Source organism: Priceomyces carsonii, assembly GCF_900007245.1.
Source record: "Priceomyces carsonii strain CBS4050 genome assembly, scaffold: Debaryomyces_carsonii_scaffold_6, whole genome shotgun sequence".
Taxonomy (NCBI): domain Eukaryota; kingdom Fungi; phylum Ascomycota; class Pichiomycetes; order Serinales; family Debaryomycetaceae; genus Priceomyces; species Priceomyces carsonii.
The window spans coordinates 1,163,198-1,174,654 of NW_026946679.1; the positions used below are offsets into that span (position 1 = coordinate 1,163,198).

Genomic DNA, 11,457 nt, shown 5'->3' on the forward strand with positions numbered 1-11,457 from the left:
GGAAGACACTAAAGAGCTAGTCATGAAGGACGACAAGAATACCAGAGAACTACTTAGTATTATGAGATCAACTCTGCGTTTTGTTCCGTCACCTAAATCCATCTTGAAGAGAAAAAATACCGACTGCAAATTGCGATCACAAGTAGCTGCAAAAGGAGAACATGGAAGATCAACAATAACTTCACCAAATAGAAAACTAGTGTATCATTCAGAGAAATGTACCACCATAAATTTGGATGGTAATTCAAGTATTTTTATGCATAGAAATGATTTTACTTGCAGTGTCAAAACGACCAGATTGACTAGCTGTACGCGGTACCTAAATTGCAAATTACATTCGTACGCGGAAAAGTTACTCGTTGAAAGGAGCAAGCCTCTTGACATTTTGATGTTAGACGAGAAGTATAATAGTAAGGAGTTTTCTGAAAGACGAAAGGTTACTAGACGACTACTAAAGAGCTTAGCATGTTCATCGGAATTAAATCGAAACATACATGGAGATTTTCTGAAGTTCGAACGTGAGCTTTTTGAATCACCTAATTTGGAAACCATGAAATACCTGAAAAATAAAATATTTATTCCTTCTGAACCCTTTCACATGGATGTGCATGCCAATGACCCGAAACATTACTTGCGGAGGGCGCATTCCGTTACAACGTGTTTGAATAGTGATTCGCTTACGGTACCCAAGCGGCAAGTATCTCGCGCAAAACATATGCAACATCACACTAAATCGTCTAATGTTGATGGAATGTTGAAGCACTTGCAACATAAATTGAAAAGTTTAGAAACTTTAAATATGGCTAGCAGAGTAAAGGAGATATTGAAAAGGCAGTATATTTTGAAGAGTGTTTGTAATGAAGATGAAATCTACCAGTAACAAAAACCGATTAGATATTAAAATACATATTCTTTAAATAGATTAATTAATGAAATAATTTTAGTACTATACCAAAGAAGTTCGAAGTTACAAATTTCAAAAAAGCAGTATCAGCAAAAAATCGGAGCTTACGCGACTTAGCTAGATGGTTGGGTTGGTGGGAAAAGAGCACCCTGATCCATATCAACGTCTTCGTCATCTTCTACAACTGGAATTTCATCATCGTTGGGAAATACTGCCGGTTGAATGATTTGAGGTGCATTCTGAGGATTTATTTGTTGTTGTTCTTGTTGATTTTGCTGTTCCAAAAGCCTTTGTTGGTGGTGATCTCTAACTAATCTTTGAAAGTGTTCCCTCATACCAATAGGACCCATGTCCCCGACATTAAGCTCCCTAAATATTTCTCTGTTTATTTCCGCCATTTCTGTATTGGTGATTTCCGGATTTCTCAATAATCCGAGTCCCCTTTGCCTCGCCCATGCATTCATTTCTTCGTCTTCCATGTCAATACCGCCATTCATTAATCTTCTTCTTCGTTCATGAAATAACGCATGCATATCCCCATGATCTATATGGTGAGCTCTATCTTCCATAATTTGATTTAGATGATTTCTCAATTGATTAACACCATGTCCAGAAAATACACAGAATAAATTTCTCTGATGCTCATTAAAATCTGGAGGGGGATCGCGACAGTATTGGGTAATTTCTCTTCTCAAGAATGCTGAAATTCCTGTGAGAGAAAGATGCGTAAGTTTTGGACAATTTTTGAGTAAAAGATATATGGGGCCAATGGTCAAATTCGTACAGTAAGATAAGTGGACTCTCTCTAAACAATCTTGCTCCCCCCGGCGCCGAACTAATTCTAGAATACCACTATCGGATATTAAACTGCATTTCACTAGACCAATTCTTCTCAATTTGGGTAAGTTAGCTAACTCCACTAATGACCAATCTGTCAACTGTGAACAGCATGCAAGATCAATGTATTGAATTCTATGACATGAGCGTACTAATGAAGCTACTCCAAAATCTGTAATTAATCCACAATGACCCAAATGAACATAATGCAAACTTCTACCTAGCTGGCTTAATGCTCTTAAAGAGGCGTCTGTTATCTGCATACATTTTGACAAAACAACATTTCTTAACCGTGGTGCACACATAACTAATTTTTCGACTAGTTTGTCGGTTATTGCATTACAACCTGTTATATCGATAATGCGCAATTTTTCAAGATAAAATTCATTCGGAAGAAGTTCAAATAATCTGTCCGTAATTCCTGCTGAATTGCTGATTCGAAACTCTCTCAACTGAGATAGTTCCAAAAAGATCAATTTCAAATACTTATCCGTGACGTTAGGGCAATTATGTAAGTCGATTTCGACTAAAGATTTGCAATTTTCGTACATGTTGATTATGCTTTCATCAGTAATATTATTACTATTGTTAAATTTAACTCTTTTGAGCATGGGACAAGATCTGAGTAGCCGTATAATTGACTGCTCGGAAACATTTCCACAGCCAGGAGCGTAAAGACCTTGAAGACCGGTACAGTTTTCAGCCAAAGCATTTATTATATCATCGTGTATATCAGTTACTCCCGTCAAATCTATTGATTGTAATTTCAAGCAATTCTGTAAAACAGCCGTAATAGGTCGGTGAGATAATTTTGTGCAATTTACAAGGGTTAACCTTTCCAATCGGGGGCAGCCAACAAATAATGACAATAGTTCGTCATCCACGAGCCTAGTCATGAAAGATAGATTTAATCTCTTTATGAACAAACGATAATCCCAATGAGTCTTGTCCCTAGGGAGTTCCATTAACTCCTTAATCTTCTTAAAAGATTTATCGCTTTGCATATTGGGCCGAAACCAGAGAATTTCTACAATTAAATCTGCAAATTCATGACAAACACTTAATAAAGAATAAAGGTCTTTTCTCTCCAAGTGATTGAAGATCTGTAGAAGTACCTCTGTCGGCAAAATTAATAAAGGCGAATTTTGGTAATTGAGCTGCTGGATACGATTTCTTGATCGTAAAGTTTCCGAATATCTCCTGTTTCCAATTATTGATTTTCTCAAGTCGTTATAATCATTATGGTCATCTATATCCATCTTGAAGTCCATATCCTGATATCTATCACTTTTATCGCTCTCATTCGAATGATGTATTAGATTGGAGATAGGGGCTAAGTGAGGCTTTTCATCAGAACTCATGCTATATGAAGATTGCTTCATCTGTGTGGTATTATGCTAGATCCGATGATATCACTCAATGATAATTGAAACTATTCGAGCTTAATTGAACTTAACCTCAAAAAGCAGTTCAGTTGTTCCTTTAACACTTTCAGAAAAGTTCCCAGAGTATCCCTTTCCTAGAGATTAGCTTATTATTTATTCTTCACCTCTTCTATGCTTCGAGCCGATAATATTAGAAATTGAGACTTCTTCGATGGCGTTTAATGAATCCTTCCACTTATAATGTGTCTTTACACAAGTAATGCCTTATGCAGTATTACAGCAAGTAGAATCACTTATAGCTGTGATGCTTAACTCGCTCTCAAGGGTTGTCGTTGTTGTCACACAATAACTGGTTTTAGGAGTCAATTGTGATACTGAAAGGCTCACGCCATTAATCATTTCTGATTCGGTTATATACAGGTTGATACACGACACAAACAAACAAAAGCTAAGCAAAGAGGGAGCATTTATAAACATTATGTGGAATATATAATATAAGTATATACAGCTTTGCTTCAGTAGCAGTGAAATGAATAAGGAAATTCATTTTCACTAAAGCAATCTTTTTGTTTAATTTTTTTTTTATTTTCATTTGTTTTATAATTGCGTCTATTGGGACTTTTAGAATCGTAACTCAATTTAAATTAGCTCAACAAGATGTCACTATCGAACATATGGTTTCAATCAAAGAAACTGGTTACTATGTTTGGTAACTCCAGTAGAATCCATGTTTGCACTGTATCCCATAGATGCAGAGCTGATTGAAAGTTGCTCCAACTGTTGCATCATAGCTAGCTCCTGAGACTGCTGATGCGAATAACCCAGTTGTGGAGCCAAAAAATTAGAGGCTATAGGAACATTGTTGACCAAATGCTGCTGTTGAAGCATTGCAGGAAACTGTGATGACTTCAGGCCATTATACTGCAAGGGATATTGATTGACAGTATTCGCATTTGCATAAGAATTCGTCAATTGAGCTTGAGACAGGTACGGATGTTGAGAGTGGGAAATTTTGGATCCCCTTCCGCTTCTCTTATTCTTGCGACCAACAGACGTAGATCTGTTGAGCCTTGTACTCGATAATCCAACTTCATCCATCAACTTTTTATAAGGTTGAAAGTTAACAATATTTACTTCTAGTAGCAACCTTCTAATTTGCATGATAATAAACAGTTGGTATTTAGAGTTCAACTCCGGATCTGTATTGTCATCTAAAGTGAGCAATGATGGATTAGACAATAGTTTATAAATGAACAAGGGACCTGCGGTATTATCGGGACTCTCCGTTAAAATATGCTCTAATAACTTAGAGGGCGGACGCGAACTCTCGACACCGTCAAAATCCTCAAACCTGCCAAAAATAGTATCCATGATCGCCCTTTTCAGCCTTAGATCGGAACGATTATTCAAGATTTTTAAAATAGAAAGACTCGCAAGCTTGTGTATGCAAAACTTATTCAAATTGGGTAAAAATTTGTTTGTTAATAGTTCAAATCTATTGTCAAATTTCGTGCCACTTCCATTAAAAGTATCCAAGAACCAGGTGACTAAAAGAGAGCCATTGCTGTTGACTACTAATTCGTTCGCAAACAGTACGATCAAACCTGCGACAAGAACAACTTGTTCATCAGATATTGCCTTAGTCTCGTTGGCAGCTTCCAATATGGTTCTGATGCATCGTGCTCCAAACCTCCCAAAACTGATTTCTATGAAATTATCGAGCATAGCTTCAAATATGAAGTCATTAAATGGAGATCCGAATTTTGCACATCCTTGTAAAACATAATTACCGAATTGGTCATTGAAAAGCTTAACTGCGTATGGTTTCAAGCTTACACCAATCAAATATTTTTGTTGATAGTCGCTATCGCACAAATTAATGATTTTTTGTATAGCCCAAGTTCCATTCTTATGAATACCTAGTTGGGTTAAATAGGGCGTTATTTCCTTGACCATCATCAATTTGATCAAAGGAGATTGAAGCACAGTGAAAATTTTTTGAACAATCGTATTCCCAAGATAGTCGTAACATAATTCAGGAAATTCATCCAACATAGCCAAACACAATTCTTCAAGTTCTAATTGAGTCAAAGGTTTATTACTTTCATCAGAATCAGAGTTCAGGGTTTCATTTTCATTATTCTCTAGACTCTTGCGTAACTCTCTGAGCTTTGGTGAATCAAACTGGCGCAATGGAATGGGTTCTGGCAAAGGTCCAAAATTATCCTGATAATTCAGTTTCGGATAATTCAGAGACATGTTGATCATAGATGCAATCTTCCTCATATCGATGTGGTCAGTAGACAAAGCATCAACAACTCCTATCAACTGATCTCTATTTAAAGAAATATCGATCGGACTCTTCTTCGTATCCGTTTTTATTTTGACTGGCTCAGTTTCATCTTTTGACACGGTGTCATCGTTTAACTTGACAAAAGCAACATAGAGAATCACGCCTGGTACCAATTCGAGATGGTTGAAATTAGCCTTCAAGTTCATAGCAGTTTCAACGTTAGTACATTCGACTAAAGCCAATTTGGAATTATTAGTCAGAGTCATCCGTAAGCTACTTACCCCACCTAACGTCTTTTGACTCCCGAGTGAGTTACTCAAGATGGTCCACAACTTTAATGAATCGATGAATTGTGGTAAGTTATCAAATAGAATAAACTTCGTTGGTCCCAAATTAGTGTTTTCAAAATTAGTTGTAATTGAAACCTGAGCCAAATCAAAGTTATCGATGAGAACAGGCTGATGAGACAATACTTGGTGCAGAGCTTGATGGGGATGCTGCCCATGATTATTATGTCTTTGACCCTGTGGCTGGTGAATCTGTTGTGGTTGCTGTTGGTGCTGATGCTGATGTTGCTGATGTTGCTGTTGTTGTTGTTGCTGTTGCTGTTGTTGCTGATGTGGGTGATGATGATGTTGTTGTTGGTGGTGCTGCTGCTGATCTTGCTGGGCTAAGTTTTGAGTTAAATAAGATTGTAATGCTGCTTCCGGGAATACTACCGGTGTACCTGAATATGTTTGTGACCTATTCCTCGAGTGATTTGGATTCGTATTCATATTAGTGATAAGATTGTCTAACAAATAATTCATATCATTATTCATACCAGAGGGTGTCGCAAACTGTGAAGATGTTAACCTGGGATTTAAATTATCCACAATTTCACCCATTGAATTTACCGTAGGTAGAGGACTGACATTTGGAAGTGCAGCTGTCGTTGTGTAAGATCTATTACGCTGCCCAATGTGCGTATTTGACAAGCTCGCATTTGCTATACCATTAGATGACGCCGTTGAGTTTTGGGCAGCAAGTAGTGGACTTAAGAAACTATTTCCACCGTTTGATGAAACACCATTAGCCGCGGAGCCATCGTAAGAATGCAAGCTGTTGGTATCTATCATGCCAGCACTTGACTGCGATGGCGAGTTGCCTAAAACAACATCATCATTCCATATCGAATTGGTAGAAAACAAAGAGCCTGATCTCATTCTTCTTGTACCGCCATTGGCAGCTGCCATATTGTCCATTGCGTAGCTACTGGGAGATGGTGATATAGAAATTGAATCCATAACTGGCAACCCAAGGGAATCTTGTCCCTGGCCAATGACTCCCGGGGACATGGCATCAGGAATAGACTGTGAAGAGCCGCCGCCCACAGTGTCCAAAAGAGACGACAAAGTACCCGATCTGCTTCTTGTTGTGCCCTGAAATCCATTCAAGTTCGATGGAGTCAACGATATCGAATGCGGTGAAGGGTTGCTGTTCCCTGAATTACTATTATTGCCATAGTTATTGCTGTGGTGATTACTACTAGTGTTATTCATCGTCCTCCTGTCCTCTGAGTATGCACTGCCGAAACGTATTCTCACTTAAAGTTTCGAACTTATTACCTAGTTAAACCTGCTTTTGTTTGATTTGTATCAATTATCTCCTAAGCACATAGAAAACACAACCAACCTTTGAGTAATCTTTTATGAAAAAGTAGGTGTTCAAAAAAATGATCTCTCTTGGTCCAAGTCGGTACAATATTTGGGGCTTGAGCGATTCCTGTCTACATGTTCCGTGCTACGCTCAACTAAATATACATATACTATGCTTACGTAATAAAAACTATTGAAGTTTAGTAATCGCATCGACTCCCGTACGTAAGGGTAAATGAAATAAAAGGTGGTCGTTCCGATTATGCCAGGAGCAATAGGAAGCCGTTGTCTTGACTCTTAGACTCCTCAAAAGACATTATAGTCCCCTATATTAGGCACCTTCGACGTAATATATGCAGGTATGATCAGCCTGAATGCGAAAAAAAGGCTCAGTTAGTTTCCGATACAAAGCCAACGAAGAAAGTGAAGATGTCATGCCTGTGGACAAGAGAGCGCAGACGACACAGACAGGTAAGATACGCAACACAAAGAAATTGAGATATAGCATGAACGCTGATGAGTGTAGATTAAGATGAAACCTACTACGAATACGAACACCAATCCACATGCACAGTTAGTCGGGTATATACAGCAAGTGGCATTGGCACTTAATTTTAAAGATGGTGTAAAATTGGGACTATGCTTGACGATAAGCCCGGGCCAGAATGAGGGTATAAGAAGGGCTAATTATCTAGAACCAAGTGAGTTTGATTTGTTTCTTTTGCCAGAGGTATACAGGGAGGTAGTTAGAGCCCATCTTAGGTTGATGAGGTGTGTTTATCTCAAGAAGGATATTAGCAAAGCTTTTGATGCATTAAATGATTTGGTTGGTCATCTCATACGTGCGGCCAATACTGAGACTAACTGGATCAATACAGCACTAATAAACGCGTGTACCGAACTAATTACAGTGTATAAGGTCAAGCAACAAACAAATCCTGAGGAAGAGTCAATTGAATTTCAAGATTTGGAAATGGATATGCCACAACTATCTTCTCTCGAGGAACTAGCAAATACAATCAACAAGGCTTTCAAATTGTCTCTCAATGATAAAAACTTGGATTTAAAGTTAAGTAAAAGAGTTGATCTATACTTCTTTTTGGGAGCTTTAATTCAGGTATATTTCAAATTGGGTAAACTAGAATTGGCAAAATCCGTGGAGAAGGTTATAAAGAACACAAGGTTTCAGTTACCTGAGCTCAACGGAATTCTGCCTAGTAAGAAGTACGCAGTTTCCTATCTCTACTATAGTGCTTTACTTTCTTTGGATGATGCTGACTTCAACAACAGTGAGGAAAAGTTGATGAAGGCATTGGACGTTCTCACCTACTACAAAGAAAACAAAACAAAGCAGACTGAAAAGATTTTACTCATTCTCTTACCATTACGGCTATACAACAAACGTCTAACCCCTAAGGAAGTGGTTTGGAACGAATATCCTATTTTGAGATACATTTACAAGGACAGTATTTTTGAAGCAATACGGAGAGGTAACCTATTTAATTTTGAGGCATCAATAAAAAAATTCGAAGTTTTGTTGCTCAAGAAGCATTTATACCTTTTGGTTGAACGCTTGAAGGGATTATGTTACCTAAGACTCATTCATAAAACTGTATTATATTTTCAGTCGCTACATCCAGACTCTAAAACGAACCATATTATAGATTTAAGTGCATTTCAAATTGCATTAGAATGTTCCTCTAGCGATGGAACTATGAAAAAAGGACTAGGTGATCGTAGTTTTCGTTACCCTATTGAAGAGATTGAATGTGTTCTCGCGAATTTCATAAGCAGCTCTAAGATAAAAGGCTACATCTCTCATAGCAACCGTTGTATTGTACTATCGAAGCAAAATGCTTTTCCTAATGAGTTTACAAACTCTTATTAGTACATTAGGATAAGAGGATCATAGTACTTAGAACATCATTTTAAGCTATAGTAAGTCAAAAATATTTGTGCCACAAAACTTTTTTCGACACAAAATCGACATTAAGTGTGTCTAAGATCTCTAAAAAAATTTCACTTACTGATATACTTCAACAAGATAATTATTAAAAACTTATAGTTACGTTAATTGAATATGTCGTTTATAAATATTTGTCGTGATAACACGGATCCATTTTACCGTTATAAAATGCCTCCCATCCAATCCAAGGTGGAAGGTAGAGGTAATGGTATTAAAACGGCCATAGTAAATTTAAATGAAGTTTCTAGAGCAATAGGAAGACCCCCAGCTTATATTGTTAAATATTTCGGGTCTGAACTTGGTGCTCAGACAAATATTGATGAAAATCAAGATAGATACTTAGTTAATGGTGTTCATGAGGCAAGTGAATTGCAAGACTCCTTGGATGGTTTTATCAATAAATTTGTTTTGTGTGGCAACTGCAAGAATCCGGAAACAGAAATTCAAATAAAAGGTAAGGATAACTTGCAGAGAGATTGCAAGGCTTGTGGACATATCTCAATCATTGATCCTAGTCAGAAGTTGACTTCATATATTTTGAAAAATCCACCCGAAGGTGCAAGAGGAGGCAAGAAGGGAAAGAAGGCTGCTACGGCATCTGCTAACGTTGTTGGTGGGGGTAAATCGATTTCGGACATCGCTTCAGGGAAGCAGTCGACTCCAGAAAGCCAAACTGATGATGACGTGTTAACAAAGAAGATCAATGCAGAAGCTGCTGCCTTGAAAGCTTTAGAAGTCAAAGACGATGAATGGGCAGTCGATATGTCACAAGAAGCTATAGATGCCAGAGCTAGAGAATTAGAAGGCTTAGCGTTGAATGAGGGACAAGCTAAATTTGAGCAATTGGGAGAATGGTTATTAAACTCCTCGGCCGAGTCAAAGGAGGATTTACCGAGTGATATCGAGATATACAAAAAGATTGCAGAGTTAGAAATTATAGAATATCCTGAAACTGTGCAGGTTTTATCACAAACACTCTTTGATGATGACATAGTTACTCAACTCGACGAACATTTAGGATTGTTAGCCAAGTTGATTGTTGATTCGAGTTTCGAGAAAGCATTTCTAGGTGGTTTGGAAAGATTTTTTGGTTTGGAAAAACCTGATTTACTTCCTTTACTCCCTAAAGTTCTTATGAAAGTTTATGACAAAGAACTTATAAATGAAGAGATCATAATAGACTGGGGCTCAAAGGTTTCTAAAAAATATGTTCCGAAGGAAATCTCCAAAAAAGTTCGTAAAGTGGCTAAACCTTTCATCAAGTGGTTGAAAGAAGCTGAAGAAGAAAGTGACGACGAATAGAAGAATTAGTCCTTCATTTTCAGAATCATTTGCACTTCTATCAATCAATTTAACAATAGTCTTAAATATCTATATATATTATAATTACTACAAAGTTCTATGATAATTATTATGTGACATCGCCATTCGATATATCATAACTATTTTGAAGGCATTTTATTAATTATTTTCTTTGAGCAGAATTAGAAGGGGGTGGTGGTGGCGGCGGCGGGAGTCCAAAATTACCATTATTATTTCCATTCATGAAATTTGGCATGTTAGGCAAATTGGGCATATTAGGGAGCCCATGCATCGACGGTGGCATGTTCGGCATGTTTGACATGCTTGGCATATTTGGCATGTTTGGCATGTTTGGCATGTTTGGCATGTTTGGCATGTTTGGCATGCTTGGCATGTTTGGCATATTTGGCATATTAGGAGGCATCATTCCCATAGGAGGCATTCCGGGAGGCATCATACCCATCGGTGGCATACCAACTGGTGGAGACATATTTGATGCCTTTGGAGTTCCAGAGCCTTGTTGTGGAAGCCCACTGTTTAGTAATTGGGCCATAACCTTCTGTGGATTGAATTCGCCTCTTAATTTGTCCTGCTTACAGCAATAAGCTGTCCATGTGAATTCGTCAAAACCGTAGTTAAAATAATCCGAAATATCAGCACCGGGAAACCTCCATGGTTTATCTTTCAATTTTTCAAGATCAACCTGTGTCAAAGGCTTTCCATCAAGCTGTGCTACCTCGTTTATATTTATAGTAGACTGTTTTCCAATTTGATCGTTTGAAACTATTGTTGTAATAGATCTTTTGTTGTCCTCGTCATCCACATCGGTTAAAGCGCTCATCGTGTCATTCTGAGGACCAGAAGTAGTCACAGAGTCAGAAGTCTTTGGTGCATCCCCAATAATTATATCAATATCATCGTCAGAGTCTTCCTCTGAAGTATCCCCATCATTCTCGCCACTGTCTTCCTCTTTTTCCTCTAAATCATGTCCTTTTTCTTTTTCTGCTCTTGATGTTTCATCAGTCGTTTCACTACTTTCAACCTTCTGTTTCTTCTGCGGTACAGAATCTTCGTCATCTGACCCATATAGATATGCTTCCTCGTCATCCATGTTTTCTGATATTCTGCCCGTC

General features: G+C 37.8%; 5 protein-coding genes across 5 annotated transcripts; 2 read left to right on the forward strand and 3 right to left on the reverse strand.

The window, feature by feature from the left end:
• Window positions 1-1,017: 1,017 nt before the first annotated feature.
• Window positions 1,018-3,123, reverse strand: GRR1 (SCF ubiquitin ligase complex subunit; the record flags this gene model as incomplete). The annotated part of the gene is made up of 1 exon (XM_062955767.1): window positions 1,018-3,123. One exon carries the CDS (start codon window positions 3,121-3,123, stop codon window positions 1,018-1,020), a length of 2,106 nt encoding a protein of 701 aa, XP_062812337.1.
• A 687-nt stretch (window positions 3,124-3,810) lies between these two features.
• PRCAT00005680001 (uncharacterized protein) lies at window positions 3,811-6,960 on the reverse strand (the record flags this gene model as incomplete). The annotated part of the gene is made up of 1 exon (XM_062955768.1): window positions 3,811-6,960. One exon carries the CDS (start codon window positions 6,958-6,960, stop codon window positions 3,811-3,813), a length of 3,150 nt encoding a protein of 1,049 aa, XP_062812338.1.
• A 628-nt stretch (window positions 6,961-7,588) lies between these two features.
• Window positions 7,589-8,944, forward strand: PRCAT00005681001 (uncharacterized protein; the record flags this gene model as incomplete). Its single annotated transcript, XM_062955769.1, has 1 exon — window positions 7,589-8,944. One exon carries the CDS (start codon window positions 7,589-7,591, stop codon window positions 8,942-8,944), a length of 1,356 nt encoding a protein of 451 aa, XP_062812339.1.
• A 192-nt stretch (window positions 8,945-9,136) lies between these two features.
• Window positions 9,137-10,324, forward strand: TIF5 (translation initiation factor eIF5; the record flags this gene model as incomplete). Its single annotated transcript, XM_062955770.1, has 1 exon — window positions 9,137-10,324. One exon carries the CDS (start codon window positions 9,137-9,139, stop codon window positions 10,322-10,324), a length of 1,188 nt encoding a protein of 395 aa, XP_062812340.1.
• Window positions 10,325-10,487: 163 nt separating this feature from the next.
• Window positions 10,488-11,435, reverse strand: PRCAT00005683001 (cleavage polyadenylation factor subunit; the record flags this gene model as incomplete). Its single annotated transcript, XM_062955771.1, has 1 exon — window positions 10,488-11,435. The coding sequence occupies one exon, from the start codon at window positions 11,433-11,435 to the stop codon at window positions 10,488-10,490; it is 948 nt and encodes a 315-aa protein (XP_062812341.1).
• Window positions 11,436-11,457: the final 22 nt, after the last annotated feature.